The 25,774-nt window shown below is 39.9% G+C and overlaps 1 protein-coding gene across 9 annotated transcripts in view; it reads right to left on the bottom strand.

Moving 5' to 3' along the window:
* Positions 1-18,186: 18,186 nt before the first annotated feature.
* The window catches only part of MITF (melanocyte inducing transcription factor), a 224,225-nt gene continuing 216,637 nt past the window's right edge, over positions 18,187-25,774 (bottom strand). For 8 of the 9 annotated variants that reach the window (XM_060022885.1, XM_060022887.1, XM_060022886.1 and 5 more), the window contains one exon: positions 18,187-22,111. In XM_060022885.1, the coding sequence (XP_059878868.1) occupies positions 21,710-22,111 (402 nt within the window). In that variant the 3' untranslated portion in view covers positions 18,187-21,709. The remainder of the gene's footprint in view (positions 22,112-25,774) is intronic. The other variant, XM_060022894.1, reaches the window with a different exon arrangement.

The following is a 25,774-nucleotide window of genomic DNA, read 5'->3' as shown; positions in this document are numbered from 1 at the left end:
CCTCAACATAATAAAGGCCATATATGACAAACCCACAGCAAGCCTCATACTCAATGGTGAAAAACTAAAATCATTTCCACTAAGATCAGGAAAAAGACAAGGATGTCCACTCTCACCACTCCTATTCAACATAGGTTTGGAAGTCCTAGCCATACCAATCAGAGAAGAAAAAGAAATAAAAGGAATAAAAATTGGAAAAGAAGTAAAACTGTCACTGTTTGCTGATGACATGATACTATACGTAGAAAATCCTAAAGATGCCACCAGAAAACTACTAGAACTAATCAATGAATTTGGTAAGGTTGCAGGATACAAAATTAATGTACAGAACTTTCTGGCATTTCTATACACCAACAATGAAAAATCAGAAAGAGAAATTAAGGAAACACTCCTATTTACCATTGCAACAAAAAGAATACAATACCTAGGAATAAACCTGCCTAAGGAGGCAAAAGATTTGTACTCAGAAAACTATAAAACACTGATGAAAGAAATCAAAGATGACATAAACAGGTGGAGAAATATACCATGTTCTTGGATTGGAAGAATCAATATTGTGAAAATGACTATACTACCCAAAGCAATCTACAGATTCAACACAATCCCTATCAAACTACCAATGGCATTCTTCACAGACATAGAACAAAAAATTTTACAGTTTGTATGGAAACACAAAAGACCCTGAACAGCCAAAGCAATCTTGAGAAAGAAAAATGGGGCTGGAGGAATCAGGCTCCCCGACTTCAAACTATACCACAAAGCTACAGTAATCAAGACAGTATGGTACTGGCACAAAAACAGAAATATAGATCAATGGTACAGGATAGAATGCCCAGAGATAAACCTACACACATATGGGCACCTAATTTATGACAAAGGAGGCAAGAACATACAATGGAGAAAAGACAGCCTCTTCAATAAGTGGTGCTGGGAAAACTGGACAGCTACATGTAAAAGAATGAAATTAGAATACTACCTAACACCATGCACAAAAATAAACTCCAAATGGATTAAAGACTTAAATGTAAGCCCAGACACTATAGAATCTTAGAGGAAAAGATAGGAAAAACACTCTTTGACATAAATCACAGCAAGATCTTTTTTGAACCACCACTTAGGGTAATGGAAATAAAAGCAAAAATAAACAAATGGGACTTAATTAAACTTAAAAGCTTTTGCACAGCAAAGGAAACCATAAACAAGACAAAAAGACAATTCTCCCTCAGAATGGGAGAAAATATGTGCAAATGAAACAACAGACAAAGGATTAATCTCCAAAATATACATACAGCTCATAGAGCTCAATACCAAAAAAACAAACAATCCAGTTTAAAAATGGGCAGAAGACCTAAATAGACATTTCACCAAGGAAGACATACAGATGGCCAAGAGGCACATGAAAAGATGCTCAACATCACTAATTATTAGAGAAATGCAAATCAAAACTACAATGAGGTATCACCTCAGGTCGGTCAGAATGGCCATTATCAAAAAAGCTAGAAACAATAAATGCTGGAAAGAGTGTGGTGAAAAGGGAAGCCTCCTGCACTGTTGGTGGGAATGTAAATTGACACAACCACTATGAAGAACAGTATGGAGGTTCCTTAAAAAACTAAAAATAGAACTACCATATGACCCAGCAATCCCACTACTGGGCATATACCCTGAGGAAACCATAATTCAAAAAGAGACATGTACCCCAGTGTTCACTGCAGCACTGTTTACAGTAGCCAGGACATGGAACCAATCTAAATGTCCATCGACAGATGAAAGGATAAAGAAGATGTGGCACATGTATACAATGGAATATTACTCAGCCATAAAAAGAAACAAAATTGAGTTATTTGTAGTGAGGTGGATAGATGTAGAGTCTGTCGTACAGAGTGAACTAAGTCAGAAAGAGAAAAACAAATACTGTATGCTAATGCATATATAGGGAATCTAAAAAAAAAAAAACAAAAAACCAAATGGTACTGATGAACTTAGTTGCAGGTCAGGAATAAAGATGTAGACATAGAGAATGGACTTGAGGACACGGGGTGGGAGGGGGAAGCTGGGCGAAGTGAGAGTAGCATTGACATATATATACTACCGAATGAAAAATAGTTGGCTGGTGGGAAGCAGCCGCATAGCACAAGGAGATCAGCTTGGTGCTTTGCGATGACCTAGAGGAGTGGGATAGGGAGGATGGGAGGGAGACGCAAGAGGGAGGGGATATGGGGACATGTGCATGCATAGGGCTGTTTCACTTTGTTTTGCAACAGAAACTAACATGGTATTGTGAAGCAATTATACTCCAATAACTATCTATTAAAAAAAGACTCTTTCCTGAAGCAAGTTATTATCTAATCAATGTTTGTGTATAAAATAAAGATACTGATTTATCCTTTAAAAAAAAAAAAAGGGTGACTAAACAGAGACAGGAGTTAGCCTGGGTGGAGGAGAAGAACTGTTTAGGTGTTGAGAGAAAGAGACAAGAGATCATGCTGCCAGCTTTAATTTCTTAAGATGTAGGAAAATTATAAAAACCTAAGAAGAAAAACAATGAAACAGGCCACCAGAACACTTAAGGAATCTTTCCTCTTGCCCACTCCCACCAAGAATTTATATAGTTTAAGTGTAGAGACATCTGCATATAAATGCACTTTTTGGGTTTTCCTAATGTAGCTAATTGTTTTAGGACAACTCTTCCTGCCTCCCCTAACTCCAGATCTCTTCTATGTCTTATATGACCTAATAGTTATCCATCATCATCCCTCCATACACTCCTCCCAAAAGAAAGTTATGTAGGTCTGGGCTCTGGAAAATCTAATACAGTCAGACATCTTTTGGTGGTGCAGTTCCATGGATGTCAGGGAATGGGTGACTCTGGTAAAGAGGGACATTAAATAACTCCTCTCAGTGCTGCATATGGAGGGAAAGGACTTGTGTTATCTCTACAAACCTGGTCAACAGGTTATCCATTGAATAGAGTTAGAGACATCACATTGTTTCCTCCCATGGAGTCACTTGGCTTCTCCAAGATGAAATATTTCCCAAGTTACATGACAGCACTGGCCACTTTTAGGTTATCTGGAACTCACAGGAGGTCACCCCTGCTAGCAAGGAGAGTAACTTGGTTTCCTTAAGGCTGGCTACTCTGGATTTGCCAAGATATCCTCTATCATTTCAATAAACTCCTCTGATAGGCTCACGTGTGTCAGATTCCATCCCCATGCTTTTTGCCAATAGTTTGAGTGTTTTTACCCTCCACCCAAACAACCAGAACTTTCACAGAATATCCAGCAAGTATCTAGAACTGTAGATGGCTTCAAGACCCTATGTTCTGTCTTTACTCTTCCATTTAGAGGAGAAATGACAGAAGGGATCATTTTCAGAAGGTGGATTGACCAACAAAGAACTCTGAGGAGACAACACAGAGCCCCCCAGGATGGCTAAAATGAGTCCTGTAATAAGCATGGGAGATTAAACAGAAAGCCTGATCTGACAAATATGCAAACAGACCCATCACAGGCAAATTTAAATGTTGAATATAAAAACACAAATCAATAGTAGTAATAATAGCAATTTGTATTTTCCCACGATGCTTTATAGTTTTCAAAGCACTTGCAAATACCTTATCATAGTTGAATCTCACAACAGGCAGTTTGCTATTACCACACCCAGACTGCAGATGAACAAACCGATCCTCCAAGAGTTTAAGGGACTTTGCTAGAAGAACAAAGCATAACTGTGGGTAAGAGCACACACTATAGAGGCAAAGAGACTTGAGTTGGAATTTTGATTCCCACTTTTTATTGGGTACATGGGAACTTGGACAAGTTGTTTAATCTCTGCATACCTCGATTTATTTATCCGTAAAATTGGAGCAATTTATAAATACAACAACTAAGCACTGTTCTAAAAGCTACAGATACATCAAATATTCTTCCAAAACTCCTGCAAGATAGAACCCCCATTTTACCGATAAGAAAACTGAGGCAAGTAAAGATTAAATCACTGGCCAGTGGGACTTCCCTGGAGGCACAGTGGTTAAGAATCCACCTGCCAATTCAGGGGACACAGGTTCCATCTCTGGTCCAGGAAGATCCCACATGCCGCAGAACAACTAAGCGCATGAGCCACAACTACTGAGCCCGCGCACCACAGCTACTGAAGCCCTCATGCCTAGAGCCCGTGCTCTGCAACAAGAGAAACCACTGCGATGAGAAGCCCGCGCACTGCAACGAAGAGTAGCCCCCGCTCGCTGCAACTAGAGAAAGCCTGTGCACAGTAACGAAGACCCAATGCAGCCAAAAATATAAATAAATAAATAAATAAATAAATTCATTCGTTCATTAAAAAAAAAAAGATTACACAACCAGCAAGCTGCAGAGGTGGGAATCACGCCCAGGCATGGCATCTCCTACCCATGCACCACCCTATCTATCCTCTGAACCTCTCTCATTAGCTGAGTGAAGAGTTAATGGCCTCACAAGACTATGCTGTGTCTGGTGTAGCAAGAGTTCAAAACGTGGCAGCCATTCATTCCTTTTCTTAAAAGAGCTTCTCTTGTTTATTGGCTGTCTTTCACCATAGAATGGAGGATCTCCAAGGGCAGAGGTGTCCATTTTGTCCATCGTGGTGGCCCCAGAACATAGAACAGTGCCTGGCACAAGATAGCGGCTCAGAAATTACTTGTTGAGTGAATGAACGAATAAACAATTGAAGGAATAAGGATCCCATTCAGAGGTCTTTGGGGGAGTTGAAGGAGGAAGGGGTCAGAGCCGAGCATGGGTTATTCCCTCTGAGCCTATTTTCAAAAGTGGGTGCATTCTCAACAACTTTAAAGAAATACTGTTAATATGAAAGTTAAGACTGATGAAAAGGCATCTCTGGAAGCAGAGAACAGTACACAGTTGAAACTTCAGAGGTCATACCTTGAGACAGATAGACAGGTAGGAGAGGGCTGTTTGGGGTACGTGTGCCCTTGGCACCTGCCGGTGGTACAAACTCTGCATCCCTCTGCCTGCCCCCTCCTCCAGGCTTATACACACCCCCAGCCCAGCCACTATTCTCCAGAGTTCCAGTGGACCAGTTTGGGAGCTGAATGGAACCTACGCCTCCTGACTCCTATCTCAGTTTTTATCACCCCTCGTGACCTCAAACGCCCCCGAAGGATTCCACAAATGGATGAGGATCCAAATGAAAGAACTAGATTGAACTTAGGCAGGAAAGTGAAAGTGTCCTTTAAATGCCAATAGGCACTGCCTTTGGCATAACAAAGGAGTTAAAACATAATTAAGATCTGAAGACTGATTACGGGAATGTGTATGATTATTTTTATTATTTTTCCTCTTTCTATCTTTGTGATAGGATGTGATCAACCTCGGCCATGCCCCGTTGCTTAGTAGCAGACAGTCAGAGTTTTAATTATATACTAAAATAAGCTAAAGAACAGAAGACTGCTTTATGTCTAATACGTATATATCAAGAAAGGCATATGACAGCATCTAAATTGCTTTAGTGCCTGATAAAGAGTGCCTCTGGTAGGGTTGTCATCAAAAGATCACGAATGGAGTAGGAAAGGATTATTAATAAAGCTGCTACTCTATTTATATGTCCTCCATTGTTTGTGATTCCTTGTTAGAAGCTAGAAATGAATTTTTATCTACCACTAATTTCATCATGGTTTTTTTTTTTCAGAGTCAGAGGGAAAAAAAAAAAAAACTTTTGTCAATTGCACTGCCAACCCTAGTCCTCCAAATAGAATTCTTTTCACTCCTCCAGATCTGCAATTCCCAAAATATTATATCTCACAATAAAAAATTAAAGAATTAGTCCATTCATTCTTTCAACATTCAACAAAGTCATGTACCAGCAGCAAACCCCAGAGGCATTCTCTGCCCTCATAGAGATTTAAGGTAAGGGAAAGATGATAAATAAGTAAAACAATGAAAAAATAATCACAGACTATAACAAGGGTTATAAAAGAAATAAAGTACATTACTTAGGATTATGTTTAGCTGCAAGTGACAGAAGATTCAAAATCATTTGGCTTTAACCAAGGCTGTGATTCAGCCCAGTAGGTACTGAGGTAGTTACAACAATTTTTTTAAATTGGCATCTATTCTGACTGATCAGTGCCTGATTCTCTTTGGTTGGTTCAGATTCATATGCTGGACAAGTTGTATATATGTTGAATATTGATTATGGTTTAAAAAGTTTATTTCTCTGTCACATTAAGGAATGTTCTTCATAACGGTTAAGGCAGCTTCATGAATTCACCAAGGACCTAGATTTGTTTTGTTTTCTTTTTAAACTTTTTTTTTTTTTTTAGTAATTTGAGAAATGGCAATTTTTAAAATTAATTAATTAATTAATTGATGGCTGCATTGGGTCTTCGTTGCTACCTGTGGGCTTTCTCTAGTTGTGGCGAGCAGGGACTACTCTTCATTGTGGTGAGCGGGCTTCTCATTGCAATGGCTTCTCGTTGCAGAGCACGGGCTCTAGGCGTGCGGACTTCAGTAGTTGTGGCACACGGGCTCAGCAGTTGTGGTTCGCAGTCTCTAGAGCGCAGGCTCAGTAGTTATGGCAGACGGTCTTAGTTGCTCCACAACATGTGGGATCTTCCCAGGCCACGGATTGAACTCGTGTCCCCTGCATTGGCAGGTGGATTCTTAACCACTGCACCACCAGGAAAGTCCAAGGACCTAGATTTGTTGTTCACCATGGCTTCCAACTCATGATCCAAGATGACTGCTTGGGTTCCAGCCATTACATCTACATGAAGAACCAAGGTAAAAAGAGAGCCATACCTCTGCCACTTGAGGATAATTTAATGTTTATCCTAATAACCAGAATATAGTCCATGGCTGCAAGGGGAGCTAGAACAGGTAGCCTTCATTCTAGGTGGTCAAATGCCCACCTGGAAATTAGGCAGTAATTCTATTACTAAAAAACCAGGGAGAGCAGATGAAGATAGATAGTAGACATTGCCACAACGGGTGATGTGACACAGAGTAACTGATACAGAGGGGGCTGCTTTAAACAGGGTAGTCAAAGAGGGTACTCAGGAGGTAACAGCTGAGGTAAAGCCGAAAGCATGCAAGTGACTTGCCATGTACACAGGAGGAAAAGGCCTTCAGGCAACAAGAATGTCTTATTTCAAAACAGATTGACTTCTGTTCAGAGAATGATTTTGACTTCATTTTATAAGTAATATTCTGCAACTATAAAGTTCTCCTGAGCTGTCTGATAATCCGTTTTCGTCCCTAATTCTTAGTTGTCCAAATCTCAAAGCATGTTACGTTATGGGAATTCTGAGCTTATTGCAACAGACAACCACTGTCACCTGTAATTGTGAACCTGGTAGGAAGATAGCTGAGAACATATTTAGTAGCAAAATACTACTTGATATATTATTTAGGGGGGTGTCTACCAGGGTGGGGATGAGGTAGCCAAGCCGAATAAGTGTGCAGCTAGTATGTCTCAGAAACCACCACGAGTGATGTAAATAACATGTTAGATTCAGACAAAACCACTTGCAAATTAGGGTATTAAATCACAACTCACATTACAATAATGTGATTTGGTTTGGTGTTCACTGGAATAGAACTGATAGTATGGAACTAATGTGATGTTTTGTGCGAGTGTCACCTTCGTTATGCATTTGTTACATGATTTCCATGCGTGCCAGAATGTAATTCTTTGGAATAAACAGAAGAGCCTCGTGGCATGAAAGCCTAAAGCTATAAAGGGGAATATGCCTTCCCATCCTGTAATTAAGGTAACATCACACCCAGTGCATTTTCTTAATGAATATCTTACACTGACATCAAACAGAAAAAAGGAATCGGTAATACTATTTATTTCTGTAGATTTCATGTGAACAAAGATCATTATAAAGCCAGTGAAGTTTGCCTAAATATATCTTTCAATGGCATCATGCCCTACTACACAATACAGAGATGGTGTGTGTGTATACGTGTGTTTTAAGCCTTCTTCTTGAGTCTGCTGACCAAACCACAGAAGAGGGGAATTGCCGTGGAGATCATTATCACACGTTTGGAAGAAGAAGCTCTAAATTGACCAGATTCCCTACACGTCTTAATGTGTCTAGCTATGAACATAAGACCTAGTCTACGGCACCAAGAAGTCATGTCTGTTCCAAAGCTGTTAGAATGTGAGCCTCATTTTCAAGTGCAAAACGATGTCCTTTTTACCTCTGTAACTTCAACACCTAACACGATGTTTGACATATAGCAGCTGCTCGGTAAGGTTTAAATGAATGAATGGTAACTCTCATTCACAACCATTTCCACTTACTCAACAGCTCGCGTAAGTCCTTACCAACGTGTCTGACAGAAACCCAGTATATAATAACATTCCAAGACCCCAGAAATTAGAATCGATTATCGAGAAACCAATACCATATGGTATTCTATTGTATACATCCCCCTGCCTCTGGAAACCTATCTCAATATGAAACGTTACATGTACGCAGCGACCGTGGATTGCAGTACACACATTTAGGTGTGCAAAAAAAAACAACTTGTTTTATTTTTCTAAAATTAGACTTCATTTCTAATTGGAGTCTACCACCTCTTATTAAGGAGGTGGAAGACTAATCTTTGAAACTGGAGGTTCTCTTGCTTCGTCCATGGGATCTGGCTTCAATTTCAGGGTAGTCTGTAGAAAAGAGGCATTAGGGGAAGCAAGGCTTCAGGTCCCCAATGTCACCGTCTCTGGTCCTTGGCGATGGGCCCATCTGGGCTACTGATGAGTCTTCCTTCATTCTTCTCTGCAAGGTCCTTCCACGACTGGGTGTTTCCACCTCTAATTCCAGGTCTTTCTAGTGAGTGATCATGCTGCCTAAGGCTCCATCCTACCTAAATACACCAGGAGTCATTTTTTTCCGCTAGATATTGCTGCCTCTCCAGGAACTTATCTGGGGAGACCTTCCTGTCCTCTCTGCTCTCAGATCCCACAAAACTACCTGAGATTTTTGCCACCTCCCCAGGCTGTGGCCTAAGTAACAGTGTGGAGGGCCTATTTCTCTGGTGCCCGTCAACACCTCTGCTCTCACTACCCTCCCTCCGACCTTCTCTTCACCCCTAACTCTGAATCTTTTCAGAGTCTGTTAAGGAAACTTTTGTATCCAAGTATTTGTCCTATGCTGTGAGTCTTTTCTATTTCACTATGAAGAGCCTCCGCTGTTTTCCACTTTCTGAAGTAACATCCCTTTTCTGGGTCTATGAGCATAGAATAAACTAACTTCATAAAGTTGTAGAGAGACCAAGGGAGCAAAGAAAGGAGGTGAGAGGCAGGGTGGGGGAGTGGGCAGTGACAGGGAATGTTGTCTGGGCTGTGGAAGGGGCAAGTGAAGGTTAACAGAGGGATGCTCTAGGGTACAAATTCTAGGGGTCAGGATTAGTCAAAGGTACACAGCCATCGAGGAAGACGAGGGACCAGTAGCCAGAAGAACTTGGGTAACAAGTGCTTAACGATGAAACTGAGCCAAATTTATAAGAAGAAAGTTTTTTTTAAAAAAGGAAAAAGACCTCAAGGATTTGACATTTCTCCCATCTAGAAGGGAGTCCATGTCCCCTCCTCTGCAATCAGAGAGGGCTGGTGATTGCTCTGATCAGTACAGCAGTGGAAGTAATGCTTTAGGACTTGTGAGGCCAGGTCATAAAAAGCCATGCAGGTGCCATCCGGGTTTTTTGAAACAGTCACTCTTGGCTTCCTCCCTCTCAGAAACCAGCCACCATGGTGAGAGAAACCCAAGCCACATGGAAAGGCCACGTGTGGGCACGGTGGTCAACAGCTGGGCCAAGTCTTTGAGTCATCCCAGCCTAGGTGCCAGACTTGTGAGCGAAGGAGCCTCCCGACGAGTCCAGCCCTCGGCTGCTCAGTCATGGCCAGCTGTCGGCGTCCTCCCAGCTGCGGCCCCAGACACCACAGAGCAGAGATAACACAAGCCATCCCAGCTAGGCCCTGTCCAAATTCCTGGTCCACAGAATCCATAAGCATAATAAGATGCCTTTTGTTTTCTGCCATGATTTCAGGCTGGTTTGTTACGCAGCAAGAGGTAAGTAGAAGAGCTGGGAAACAGAAACAAGACAAAACAGAAACAAGACAAGAAACAAGGCAGTGAGCTGCAGCTGCCCATCGCTAGACTGGAAGGCTGGTCCAAGAAAAAAAAAAAAACAGCCTCTAGGGCACAGGAAGAGCTGACATTTGAATGTTAGTCTGTGACAACGTTCTCTGACATGTATTCATTCATTTAGCCTTGCAACTGTCTGAGGTAAGGAATACTAGTTATTGACACTTTACAAAAGAAGAAAGAGAGGTAGAGAGATGTTAGGGTTCTTGCCTGAGGTTATACAATTGTAAGTGGAGGGCACTGAATTCAAACCCATTCTGCCTCTGGCATCCACGTTCTGCACGACATCGTAGAGCTTGGTGTGGCCCAGAACTTGTGTGGATCCTGCAGACCGATCTGTACACCTATCTGAGAAGATCCTATCAGCATTTTTAATAAAAGAGAAGCAACGATTGGTCTTTTCTCTCAAGGAAGTCTACTTAAAAGATAACACACAAAAAAGAAGTTTGATGTCTTTTACTACTTCAAACACCATCCATGGCCAAATGCAGTTTGGGCTTTATAGACACTAAGATATGTTGGCTAATAACAGAGTTACCTTATATGGAGAAAAGACAGCTATTGTTTGAAACAAAACTCTGTGGTATAAACACAACTGGAGAGAAAACTATTTGCCCAAGAAGTTATCACATATGCCATATCCTTAAAAAATGATGAGAAAAATGCCATTTTAGGCTTCTTTCCCCACAGTGCATCATAGCACAGACAATAGCATTTGCACTAGTTTCATTGTGTCTTGTATCATTTTTCAATCTTTGGCATTGTGTATATATATAAAACAGTCTCTATTCAGCAGTTCCTCATCTCAAACTAGGTATGATTAAAGAAAAAGTTTAGCTGACAACAGAGAGAAATAAATACTCAAGGCTGTTATCTAGTCTTTTACAATAATCCCAATAAAGAGATAAAATCTGGGGTTTCCCTGGTGGCGCAGTAGTTGAGAGTCCGCCTGCCGATGCAGGGGACACGGGTTCGTGCCCCGGTCTGGGAAGATCCCACATGCCGCAGAGCAGCTGGGCCTGTGAGCCATGGCCGCTGAGGCTGCGTGTCCGGAGCCTGTTGCTCTGCAACAGGAGAGGCCACAACAGTGAGAGGCCCGTGTACCGCAAAAAAAAGAATAAATAAATAAATAAATTGAAAAAGAGATAAAATCTGCGAAATAGTTTTCACTAACCAAAGTAAGATACACCTCTCACGTTTTGGTTTGCTTTTTTTTTTTCCTTCCTATTATTACAAAAGAACAGCTACATCTCATAAGCCTTGTTTAGGAAACATACAAAAATACTGAGATAGCTTTTAAATTCTAATTCAACTATTCTCATCCAAGCTATAAAGAGGAATTTAATCTGCTTTTGCTTAAGCAGAAAAAATGCATTGATTTAGATTATTTGAGTAGCAGGCCAGTAAGAAACAGTGAAAATCCTCAAATAACATCATTGAAGAAAAGGATAAAGAGGAGGAACAGGAAAAAGAGGAGAAGGAAGACGAGGAGAAAACATTTCTTCCCATAGGTTTGCAAGCATAGTTAAGCTGTAACAGAAGACTTCAGACTACAGACTTTAAATGAATTTCTTTCTTTTTCACATACGGTCTGGAGAGGAGAGGTGCAGGGCTGGCGGGCAGCTGTGCCACAGTCAACGTCGGGCATCTGTCTCTGGGTTCCAAGTGGCTGCTTCAGCTCTGTTTTCCAGCCCGTAGAAAGTAAGAAATACAGGGCTGCTCACATCCTATTATCCAGAATTTAATGACATGATCTCACCTAGCTGCAAGGGAGGCTGGAAAAGAAGGAAGTGAGCAATGTGCCGAGCTAAAATTCAGAGCATTCTATTATTAACAGGAAGAAGAGAAAATAGGGACACTTATCCATCTATGCCATAGTCCAGAAGTTGGAAAATTATGGCCCAAATATGACCTGTCCCCTGCTTCTGAACAGCCTGTGAGTTGACTTTTACAAATGAACATTTACAATCGATTTAATCAACATTTACAATCAGGTTAGTGTTAGGAAACACTAACTTCAAACCCCAACTAAGCCAAATGTTATTCCCCTCAAAAATAATTCCCTTCTTTTCATGAGTAGATCTGAGTTACAAACATGGTGCTCAATTATTATTATTATACTTTGAATTTCACCAATGAAAAATTTGTGGAAGTTTGTTTTCTCTCTTGTTATACAAGTACTGATATAATTTCCTTGATTTTGCCTCTTGACCTGCAAAGTCCACAGTATGAAATACCAGGCCCTTTACAGAGAAGTTTGTTGACCCCAGTCTGAGCTGAACTAAATTAGTGAAATTCCTGCAAAGAAAGAAGAATGGCTTACAAGTGGCATAGCAAAACAGAACCCCATGACCCCAAGGAGTCTGGCCTGTGTTTCTAATCATAGCAAAACCTCTTTAACTAGGTCACAAACCCAGCAACTTCTATGAGCCAAAGTCCAGTGAAAAAAACAGGAAACTAGGGGAGAAAAAAGTTTCTGTACAGCCCACATCAAAGCACTAAAGTTCATGCACTGCACGTGAGGAGAACACCCAGATCTTCACACAGGCCAGATTTTCCTCTTACAAGACGCAATTCTGTTAACTGTTAATGACTTAACTGGATTAGCAGTTTGCCCAAACCCACAGCAGAGCCGTAGCTGTAAATCTGAAGGGGTTGAGGAGGAAAGGAGATGGGGTAAGAGCACTGCTCTCTAAGTTCTCTTAAGATAAGGACCTCAACCTCCATTCCATCTCTGAAGCCCCCAAGGACACCACTGCACCACAGCTCAATGAAGTGATGGTCCTGTACCATCAAGCACAGGTAAAATTATATTCTTTATATTCTGTTTCAAGAGGCAGAGAATAATACACTTGAGAAAGTCTATCATCAAAAACAGGGAAGAGAAACTTTTGGCCATTTAGAGAGATAAATTATTCATAATTGAATTCATCTCCCAAGAACTCATGTAAATAAGATGTGATAACATGTGCTTGTAAACAGATATTTCCACAGTCCTAGCAAACAGATTCTTTTAACCTACAACTTTTTTTCCAATGTTATCTATGTTTTTTTGTTTGTTTTAAACAAGACTGTATTTTTATTGACAATATTGTGGCAAAACTTGCCAGTCTTGGTCTACTGGTCACAGATATGATTATTTTTTACACAAGTGGCAGGAAACTAGCTCAATTTGATTTAAGAAGGGAAAGGGGAGGAGAGGAGGGAGAGGGGCAAGGACAGGGGAAGAGGGATAAGCAGTAGAAGAGGAAGAAAAAATGGGGTATGAAGGAAATAAGATGGTGTGTTAAGAAAACAGAAGTGGAGCTTCCTTTCTGTGAGGTGGTCAGTGCCCTCTTCTCTGAGGAGGTAAATTTTAATCTGAAATGTAAATAGGGAGCCAACTGTTGGAAGAGCAAAAGTTAGACATTCACCAGCAGAAAGGACATCTAACAAGGACCATGGGAGGACCACCTTCCAGCTTGCAAGGCTGCCCCTTTCCCCTCCAGAAGGACTGAGTCCACCTGGCTCAAGGTGGAAATATGATTGGGCGTGGCCTGTCTATGCCCCGCCCCTGCCAACAGTGATTGGTCCAGGAGTAAGCCTACCAGCCAATTCAGGCCAAGGAAACTCTGCAAGGACAGAAACACGTTTTCCAGGCTGGTTGATAAACAGTAAGGGTGGTTTGGGGCCATCGGCCATTTTGCCACCTCACAGAGAGAGTCTGGCTAAGAATGAAGCCCACAAAGAGGAGAGCAGAGCAAAGAAAGAGAGGCACCGATTCAGGAAGTGTCATTTGAACACTCCAACTCTCAATCCTGGAGTTTTTCTATGTGAATCAGTAAATCCCCCCTTTCAGTTTAAGCCGAATGGAGTTTCGCCTCTGTCCTGTAACTGAAAACATCCTGACTACTCAGTGGGCTTTGGAAATGACAGAAGAGTCCATGTGTATTTAGAGGAACGTGTGCTTAGTGAATTCTCTAAACATCTTACTGAGAAGCTTGGGTCTTAGGATCTCCATCTGGGAGAGGATTATGTTGGGGTGCAGGGCTAAGAGTTGGAAAATAATTTATGAAAACCTAGCCATGAATGATAAGGAGGAAGGGGATACAGATGTAGGGATTTAATACCTTCTTGCCCTCCCTTTCCATCATCCTGTGGTTAAGGTAGAGGAAAGAAAAATCCTAAACGGATGCATCTGGGAGTAGCAAGAGATTGGAAAAGGTAGAACTTGCCCAGTCTTCTCCAAAGGTACAGAGATGAGTATCTGTTGTTCTGCTTTCCTGAAGTCCTCACCTCCCTGTTTTCAGAGCAGCATCACCCTTTGGAGTCTGGGTGAATCTCACCTCCCTTTCTCTTGGTCCACATAGCTTAGGTGCTGATCACTGAATCTACCGGAGTGGACCACGTGACCCAGACCTGGCCAATTGGCATGTTCCATCTTTGGGCCATGGTGGTCATGCTCAAGTTGGCCTGATCAGAACTAATACAGGGACTTGGTATTAGCAAGAGAGAAGAGGTGCTGGCTTTCAACTGGACCTTGAAACTGCCAGAGGAGTTCTCATGGAGAAGACTCACATGCAGAGAGGAGGGCAGAGTCAAGAAAACTACAGAGAGGCAGAGAGAACACCTCGTTGAAGCCCTTGAATTCAGGCACACAGGAAGTTACATTCACCATTTAGACTGTATGGTAATATGAGCCAATAAATTCCTCTTTCCCATTGTAGAGAAGTTCCTCTGTTCACCATTTATTTCCAAGCAAAGAGTGGGAACTGAACAATATGAATGAAAGAAATCTCTGATCTCATTTGTAAGGAGTGCAAAAGATGTGTTAATGTGTTTTCCCTCCGACTTTGCAATACTGGGTACTTCCATTCTAGAGCAGTCTTAATAAGTACTATAATATACTTCAGGTACATGATGATTAGCATAGCTTTTCTGGGTTGGTCTACAACCAATTAGTAACTGAACTTTTGAGATTTAAACTGCTCCTTCAGTTAGGATTTGCCTGCATTAAAAAAAGAAATCATTGACAAAACTCTCTAAATTCTGAACCTCATGCAATTCTTCCTAACTTCCTTCCACCAAAACACCAACGAGCAGGACCTAAAGTTATAAACCAATTGTATTGTGCCCAAGACCTCCACCCGACTTCCCAAATATCAGGTGTCCAGAGGCTTTTTCTTTTTTACCACTTATAGAAAAGGTACACTGAATATGAGCATAATCAGAATTTATATGTTCACTAAAAATCAAAACACAAATTACTTTTTGAATTCAGGAATAATGATCTTTTAGTGGCAACAGTTTCCTTAACCAGAGTTTTATATTTTCATTGGAAATGAAAAGCTAAGCTAAAATGCTTATTCATGAATAATGTTTTAATGACTTCATTTTCTTCCTACAGAACAATAAACAAATGTAAGCACACTTACCTTAGGAAAACAGAAGGAATTATCTTTATCAACTATATAATTTCTGAAAAATCTCCAGAATTTTCCAAACTATGTTCTGTGGAACCATTAACAGGTATTTTATACACACACACACACACGCACGCACGCACTCCTGTGGTCAAAAAGACTGGGAAACATTACATACTATTCCCAGTCCCGAAAACTCTCAATGCACACTCGCATATTTTAGAATGTGAAAAGTCTTGCAGTAGATACCTGTTTAAGTTGGATTAACCCAGTATTTCCCAAAGTTAACTCTCTGAAAATTAACTACAGCATTTTGCTTCCTACCCCAACTTCCAAAACCCCCATTCCCCAAAGCAACTTTTGGAACAGCTTGTGGAACTAGTTCCACAAAGCAAAGTTTGGGAAACAGTAGTTTAGTGGCTTCTATCTACACAGATTTTGCTGTCTGAATAATATGTAAGGAACTTTGAGTGACAATTGCACCCATTTGGATATAACTTCAGCTGACTCCATAATTAGAAATCTAAAATGCAAATTTTTCAAAAGCAAACTGCCTTTACCATTCAGACATGTTGCTGAGATTTATTTGGATTTGGGTACAGTCGTATTACTTTCCAGTATATCTGGTATAGGTAATAGGCTCCAAGGACCTATAAATATTGAACACAAATAAGATTAGCCATGCCTAAATTTTATATACAAACAAGTCTGACAATTTTAATATGGCAAATGTACTCTGTATTTGGAGGGGGTGGGGTGGGTAACGTTCCTCTTGGGAAAACTGGGAATGGAACGGAAACTTCTTCATTTATATTCTGCATAAGCTGTATATTACAGATTCATGTTAGTATGGGTGAGGACATGAAACCATTGCTATTGAGCTTCAGATGTGGCAGCAAAGAATTAAGAGATCATCACCATCTCTCTCTAAATATAATGAAAATCTAACTTTACAACACTCCTCTTAAATGAGCTTTCCTCATGCTACTTGGCTATGCATTAAATCTTGGCATACACAAAAAAATAAAAACAGGGTAGTTCTAAAGGTTCATTTATACTGGCTGGATTATGAAGATTAACTCCTCAGATGGTGTTCTAAAGAAGTCATCAAATGTAAGTCTAACTGAAAATAAAAACCTGAAAAACATTTAAATATTGATAGAAAAGTGAACAGATAGGATATAGTCAAGACACCACTCTTTAGATACATAACATCAATGTATATCATAAAGGATTACAAAATTTAACTCTCTAAGGAATATAATAGAGATTTCAGCTACAGCAAGACAAATTTTCTGGAAATAATATAATAGTTCTCATGGCAGAGGCATACATGCAGAGTATAAAGGTTTAAAACAATTTAACTTTTAGGTCATTTGTGCTGAAGATGTTTTTACAATGTAAATTGGATTTATTACTAATTCTTTAAAATATTTTAATCCTGGATCCTAGAGACAATGATGCCCTCTTCTCCAAAGTAGCCTGTGGCTTCTGTCACCTTGCCAATTCACACAGACGTTAGTCATATACTAAAATGCAGTGTTTCTCAACACGTGCACGCTTCTGTTGATACATATGATGGTTTTAGGTGGCCCAGGGAACATTCTTCTTTTTTAATAATGAAAGTGTTTATGATGATAATATACAAATAGCTACACTTACTGAGGATTTATTATGTGCTGTCAAGCAAAAATCCTAGTGTATTAATTTGAATAGTCTTCACAGGACCACTCTGTGGTAGCTGCTCTTATTATTTCCAATGAACAGAAAGAAAATGGAGACACAGAGAAGCTAAGTAAATTGCTCAAAATCACACAGCTGGAAACAGGCAGAGATGAGATTCAAAATCAGTAACTTTAGCTGAAAGTCCATGCTTTGCCATTCAGGGATATGTATGTTTGTTTTTTAAGTGGGTTTGCTTAATAAAAAATTTAAGAAAGGTAAGTCTGTGGATATGAAATAAAATCATCTAAGCTGTAGGCCAATGTCTGATGTTCAGGTAACAGTTTGGTGGGGCGGGGAGCTAGAGATTAAAGATCCTTATAGTCTGTGAAGTGAATGTTTATTAACAGGTCAGAAACCTGGGTTAAAGTCCTGGTACAGACCCCCTGAGGTGAAAAGCCCCAACTTTCAACTTACCCGCTTTCAGTGTGGCCCAGAAAATTCTCTTGTTCAGATACGAAATCTTCCTACTTGTACACGTTTTTAAGACATCACACAATCACATGTCTATGGGAAATATAAATGATTCAACTAACTCTGAAAAAGAAAAGGCTCAATTATTGTATATTACAATTTAAGGGGGAAAAAAATCATGCTTAAGAAAAAGCTGACAATCAGAACAGAAATGTTACGGGAAGTTTCTCGCTCATTTTCTCCAGAGGTTAAACCAGATGATTTTTTTTTTTTAAGGGCAGAAGTTTAAGGTCTAGCTAGGGAATAAAGACATGTTTTGTCTGACACTTCCCAATTCAAATCCAACATTTATCAAATGATTCTTAAGTACTGTATTTAAAAAAAATTTTAAAAAAAACAGCCAGAAGCTGGCAACCTGGGTATATTAAGCTTTCATTATCACAAATTTGTATTTTAAAAACCCAGTACCTTTTTCGTAAATATGCAAGAGTTTCTCTGACAATTTCTCTCTTTGTAAAGCCACCTCTCACTGAAACATTTAAAATAAAATTCCTATATCTAAAATGAATTCTTGGCATTTGGGACTTTTAAAACTCCCTAAATTCAGAGGGGGGGGAAAAGCTGCATAATTATAGTTCATCTCAGTGCAAGTCATAAAGTAATCAAAAATCTTTAAAACCAGAAAGTAGTATCTTAGAGTGGCATTTAAAACAAAAAAAGTACTTACTGGCATTTAAATTTTTTTCATGGAATTTGTTATTCATTAAGTCAGAAGAAAATGTGTGCTCCTATTTTTTGATAAAGCAAAAAATATTCAAAATTGGCATTAACTAAACACAATTGGCCACCACTATGTGAAAAACCAAATGCTTTAATGAGGCTATCAAGAACAACAGTTCAGTTATTTCATTGGATACATTAATATCGATCCATAATATACAGTGCTATGGACCATACAGAAATTATTGCTGCATCCAACAGCAGGTGACTAGTATTAACATTACAGTACCAAGCGTCCGCAAGAGACAGTCATTTGTCATTTTTTTTCAAGAAATAGGGATGTTTTTATATACTGTTATCAACATCAACGTTTCCCCAGTGCATTTAAAAAAAATATTAGTAAGTGCATTCCTTTGTGCTTTATTTTATATCTTTTAACTTCCTATGTATTTTATTTGTTCTTATTGCTTTAGTATTTTAAAACAACCAGAAAGAACTTTGTCATCCTATGTATGACCAGGTTGGTTGTATGGTTTTTGGCAAAGTCAGAAGGTTTGGTATTTCCATTGCCATACCCAGAGGCAGATGGACAAGTTTGGCATTTTGGTCACTCCATATGGAGGCCCAACCCCAAGTCACAATTCTGCACCCAGGAATGGGGGGAGTGGTGTGGACCATTCTCCTTGTCACAAACAGTGAGCTCAAACCACCGCCTCTTGGCTTAGCTAGTCTCTAAGACGCATCCACACTCTAGTTGGCAAAAAAGAAATAAATAAAACCACCCCAGAGATTGCAGCATTCTCCTGAGCTTGCTCACCTTCCCCCTCCCAGAAATTGTGTTAAGAAGGGGATGGAGAAGCAGGCAATGGTGAGCTCAGGAGCTGCGAGCGTCAGGGCAGTGGTACGAGAAGCCATGCTTTCTTTCCACAAAGCCTTCTATAAGGTGGCTTAACCCTGGCCAAATTCCCTGGGCCATGGGTGAGTCAAACTTGCTCTATTTTTAAGAACTCTCTAAATCAGCTAAGGAAAACTAGCATCATATCATCGCGATCTTCGACTTTTGCGCCCAGCTCCCCTCCCCCTATATAAATATGAAGAGAAAAAGAGACACTGCTATGATTGTATCAATGAACACTATGGTACAATTAGCTGTTCATGCAGATTTGCATCACTATTCTAGGAAAAGAGCTGTACAATTAAGGGGGTTGAAAGAATGGGAACTAATTTTCCCTACCCCCTTAAGTCATAAAGCTGTAAAACTGATAGCATCATCAATGTTTCCAAGGATTCTCATGGCCCACCGTGCATGGTAACTATGCGGTTGATTATTTTCACGTAAGCCATCCATTCATACATCTGACAGTCCTTCTGTCTGAACCCTCCAATATCCATCACCAATTCACAGTTGACATTTAAACTGTTTTTCTTTAAACACACACACACACACACACACACACACACAAAAATACCTCCTGAATAAGGTTTCCTGATGAAAGAAGTTGGCACTCTGTCACTAAAATATATTTCATATTAAAAATATATGAAGGAAAATTGGAAGCTCTTATATTGTCTACATAGGCACCATGCTACACGTTCCTCTTGATTATAGATACCATCTTGAGACTTTCTCCTACATTACAGTTCAGTCAGTGCTAGAGACTACTCTGCTATATTTAAGGCACTTCATTCTGAATGGATATGCTTTATACCACTTGCTATTCAACTGTAGGCTGCTACTGAGAAACTCCATTCAACAGCCTGCCTCTTAACACCTTTTGTCATCTGTATAGAACATCTAGGCCTGATAGAATATATGTAACACTACTGTTATTGCATAGGACTATACAAGTAGATAATGCACTGAAACTAACTTTACAACATTGCTGTTTGTTAAAACATTGTTATCAAGTAACAGTAATTGGCCAATACAGTATTTCTCTCTTTAAAAACCATTCAGCAGGTTTGCTGAAATAAACCCCAATTTAAACGACCATAACGGGCATATTAACGCTATGGTATCATTCTCCAAGGATATTGCTAGTTTTATGTCACTAAAAATAAATATGTAAGTTGTTTCTCTCTAGAAAGCCGGTTTTAGCCTATTTATACTACAGCTTAAATGTGTGGAAAATAGTTCTGAGTGAGACTGTAATATACAAAATATTCACAAAGCTCTCTTTAAACGCAAGACCTTGCATAAAAGTTTTCTTTCATGTGTGTACAAAGAATGCCGAAAACCACCAGTGAGTTGTAAAAATATTGAAAACTTGCCATTTTAAGATGCGTATTCTTACAAATTAATACAAACATATTGAAAAGAACAATGATAATAAAGAATCTGTACAGATCAAATGAACAGTAAAACATAATTTAAAAATAAAAATAGTAAAGCCAATTAGAAATGTGCCCAGTTTGGTTTTCTTATCAAAAGCGAAATTGAAGAGGAGAAAAAAAAAGGAGGAAAACTTTCAGTGCTCCTCAACATTTTACTTTGAGAGGACGTTAATTTCCATTTCAAAATAAAATATATCTTATGAAAAACTGAATCACACTCACTGATGAGGAAAACTGTAACAGAGCACAGAATGAATGAGAACAAGATGAGACCCCATGTTTCAGAGCCTTGGTCTATATCTCCCTTCAATTTCAGTTGCACCTAAGGTATCAGTTACATTTTCTAACCAGACAATACACGTGAAAATGGTTGCATTTTTTTTCTTTTATGGAATATAGTATTTCTTTAAATAGTTTGCAGTATAAAGACTAAATGATGCTAAAAGGGTACTGTATCTTTAAGGCAGTACCAATGAATCAATACATTTACAAAATGGAAAAGTGTTAGTATGGATTTCTTTTTCTTCTTCTCTTCCCCACCCTCCTCCTCTCTCTCTTTCTCTTTCTTTTCGTTGCTTTACATTCTTTCAATTAAACTTTACATTTCATTTCCAAGGAAGTCACAGGCATGCAAATAGCAAACCAAGTTTCCCCTGAATAAAAATGGACAGCAATTTCTCTGATGCAAAAATCCTCTTGCTCTGAAAGCCAAAATCTGGGGTGAATTCAGTTCACAGATACTGTACACTACCATACAGTACTTTGGAGGCATTTGTAGTTGTAAAATAGAATATACAAGTCTGTTTCACAAAATTCTAAAAATAAAATATATCCTTGGCTATTGATAAAGCATGAAAAAAAAATTTTCATATTAAAGGAAAATGATCAAGAAAACCCCTTCAGGTAAATTATTAAATCTGCTAATCAAGAAAGGAAGCAGTCTGTGGGAATGCAGAGCAGGGGGAATTTGCTAGCAAGCGTGCTCGGTTTCTTCCATGCTCATACTGCTCCTTCGGCTGCTGGTTTTGGATGCCCCAGGGGACACCGAGGAAAGAAGTGGATCAGTTATGCCAACAGGAGAAAGAGTATCGTCCATGAGGATGTCTTCCAGTTTGGATCCCATTTTCGTGGGAACGCTATAGGCTTGGCTGCTCTCGGTCCCAGCTCCAAAGTTGTTGTTGAAGGTGATGGTGCCGTCTGTGAGATCCAGGGTTGTTGTACAGGTTAGGTCTGCGTGTTGTTGGAGGAGGTCTTGGCTGCAGTTCTCAAGAGCGGGTTCCTGCTTGATGATCCGACTCACCAAATCTGGAGAGCAGAGACCCGTGGATGGAATAAGGGAAAGTCCATGAGCTCGAGCCTGCATTTCAAGTTCCTAAAAGTAAAATAAAAATCAGAAACTTAAAGAGGTGGTGCACAGAGGATTTTAAGACAGTGAAACTACTGTACGATACATGATACTATAATGACGGTTACATGTTGTTATGCATTCGTCCAAACCCAAATGGTGTGCAACGCCAACAGTGAACCCTAATGCCAAGTAGGGACTTTGGGTTATAATGATGTCTCACTATAGGTTCATCTAGTGTTGAAATGCCCCACTCTGGTGGGGATATTAATATTGGGGGAGGCTATATACTTGTGGGAGCAGGAGGTATATGGGAACTCTCCACACCTTCGGCTCAATTTTGCTCTGAACCTAAAATTGCTTTAAAAAGTATTTTTAAAAAATCAGGGACTTCCCTGGTGGCGCAGTGGTTAAGAATCCGCCTGCCAATGCAGGGGACACAGGTTCGATCCCTGGTCCGGGAAGATCCCACATGCCGCGGGGCAACTAAGCCTGTGTGCCACAGCTACTGAGTCTGCGCTCTAGAGCCCGTGAGCCACAACCACTGAGCCCGTGTGCTGCAACTACTGAAGCTCGCGCACCTACAGCCCATGCTCTGCAACAAGAGAAGCCACCGCAAGGAGCAGCCCGCACACCGCAACTAGAGAAAGCCCACACGCAGCAACAATGACCCAACACAGCCAAACATAAATAATAAATTAATTAATTTAAAAAAATCATACTTTTGCAAAAAAATAAATTGTTAAAATAAAAATGTTTTGCTCTTTCAAATGAATAAACACCATTTTCCTTAAAGTACATAGAGTATCACTGGTAATACAGTAAATGATTTTTAGGTTGTATATGGATTTTATTATGTATGAAATACAGAGACAGTTTCTCATAGATGTTAATGTTAACAGGGAGGAGAAGTTAAAAAATGTAAAAATAAAATGTCAAAATGTGAGCTGATTGAAGGAAAATAATCAGTAAACAGTACAGGTCTACGCTCCCTACACTGTGCAGAGATATCTACGGGTACTATAATGAACTCCCAGTATTAGATTGTGTTACATTGTTTCCATCACATCATATCAACACAAAGCCGGGTCTCAGGTAGTTGTTGTGATTAAAAAAAAAAAAAAATGAAAAAAAGAAAAAAACAACTCCTGCATGAAAATCAGTGTGGAATGGGAAACGAGGGTGGCAGCGTCCAATCTGACTCCAAGGTTGGAGAAGCTGTGCAGTGCCTCACAGGCACACATATCTCACTAGTAAGTAATGTGGTTACTTAAAAATAAAATTAAAATGTGATTTTTCTTTCAATTTATACGTTTTATATTTTCAAATGGCTACTAAGTTGTTAGCACCTAACAAGGAAATGGTAGGTATTTTTTTGGTCTAAGGTGCAGTGAAAAAGTAACTAAGAGATTAAGGGCACTGGGAACTAATAAAGATTGAGTAGTAACGGCCAAAGTTATGAAAATTCCATACACGTAACTGAAGTTTGGGATGCATCATTTAACCCATCTCACCAAGGCAAAGGGAGTTTTTTTGCTTTTTTAAATTCCACAAGAAAGTCCTCAATCTGTTCCTACACTTTCTTCACATCCTTCCTATTATGGACTGAATTGTGTCCCCTCCCCAAAATCCTATGTTGAAATCCTAACCTCCAGGATCTCAGAATGTGACTGTACATGGAGATAGTGTCTTTCAAGAGGTGATTAGGTTACAATGAGATCCTTAGGGTAGGTCCTCATCTGATATCGGTGAGGGGAGATGACGACGCAGAGATACACATAGGAAAAGCCACAAGAATAGGAAAACACAGGGAAAAGGTGGCCTAGGAGAGAAGCCACAGAAAAACCAACCCAGCCCACACCTTGATCTTGGATTTCTAGTCTCCAGAACTAGAAGAAAATAAATCTCTGTTGTGTAAGCTGTCTAGTCTGTGGTATTTGTAATGGCAGCCCTAGGTGCCTAATTCACTTCCTGAGTGTCAGAGACTTGCCCCAGTGCCTCATTTCAAATACCTTCCAAACAAGCTCTTTTCCTTTTCCCTTTCTGAGAATGCCTAGACCACTCCCCTACAATGAACCGTAAAGACCCCAACTGATCCTGAAGAGCAATTTGCTTCTACAAGCCAATGCCATCTTCCTATGTTTGTGATACAATAAAAATAACAGAATATACATTTGAAGCAAGTCACCTTGCGTCATGAGAGGGGGAAATGTACTCTCCAACAGGACACAACCTTTCAACCTTTGCCCACAACCTTTGCCCATGTTCCTGAAAAGTTGTGTTCAGCCTGTATTAAAGGATGTTTGATTAGCAAGGTCTTCCTCAAGATGCAGTACAAGAGATGGGAGCCTGAGATGTCACACCAGTATATGCACGTTCCTTCACACAGTCTCCAGACACACAAGTCTCCTTGGGCATCATTTCAAAGCGCTGGGCTGCTTAATAAAATTGCAGTCCCAGTGATAGTAAGGCTTCATGCTCTTCATTCTGTGAATATTTTTGCATGTATCACTTAGGGTGAAAATGAAAGGAACCCCTTAGGCCCAAGCTGAACACATGCACAACGGTAAGTCTACGCCACATAATAAGAACAGCGCTCTCACACGTGGAGTGTGTCTTAAAAAAAAAAGAGTTGGATTGAGAGAGGCATCCATCTTACTCTAATCTTTTGTTGTTTAATTTAAAATGTTTACCAGCTGAACAAAGTGTTACTTAGATTGCTAAATAATGTGATAGATCTCACCTAGAGAACTCAGGCTCATTGCGCAGCACAGCTTTCCTAATTAATAATGCTTTCCATGATACACAGAAGTTCTAAAGGCTGCTTCACCGACATTGGAAGAAACCAAAGACATCGTCACCATGCAACTTCCAATTCACATTTTTCACGGTATTTGTATTTCACACGAATATATACGTTTGAAACCTTAAAACAAAACCTAGCCTGTCTTTCAACAGTTATTATATTTTATTATTTGTATAAAGAAATGACGCATTAGTACAAGTTGCTTTTATAAATAGGTATATATACTAAGTACAAGAGAGTAAAGACCCGCGTCTGATTACTGAAGACATGGAACATAAAACAAGCAGCAAAAGCCAAAAAAAGAGAAAGCAGGGAAGGGGGATTTTCAAATGACACATAACCTCTATTTCACTACCAAGATTCCAAAAGGCACCCCCAGAGGAGAACCACCTTCTGCCTCTCTGACCCAGGGCTGAAGATCGCTGCCATGACATGAGAGATGTGACATCTAGAAATGTCAACAGTGTTGTGGGGTATTAAGCTTGGAAATCAGAAGTAAACGACTGTGTTAAATAAGTTCATCATCGGGGAATAACCACCACCAGGCAGTCTCTGAAGTGCCGTATACTCTACACTGCCGCTCCACAACCATTGCTCTATGGCGAAACTGGGTATAAGTGGGTCCATCTACTTAAGAAGAAGATACAACGTCATCGACCCTTACGGGTTGGTTGTGTTCAAAGTCAGCAAGTAAATTAAAATAACCCTAGCCAACTCCTTTAGTCATTAGCAAGGAGTCAGTTTTTCTTTCTCTTCTTCAAGACAGTTCCAGAGGAAGTTGCATCTTTATATTCAGCATGAAAAGCCAAGTGATGACGAAGCACCAGGAGCTGATATTACAGGGATCCCCCAGCTCATGGTTACGTTGGTATGTACACTCCTTA

This window comes from Delphinus delphis, chromosome 10, assembly GCF_949987515.2.
Source record: "Delphinus delphis chromosome 10, mDelDel1.2, whole genome shotgun sequence".
NCBI lineage: Eukaryota > Metazoa > Chordata > Mammalia > Artiodactyla > Delphinidae > Delphinus > Delphinus delphis.
The sequence above is the reverse complement of the archived record's forward strand: the minus strand, read 5'-3'. Positions and strand labels throughout refer to the sequence as shown.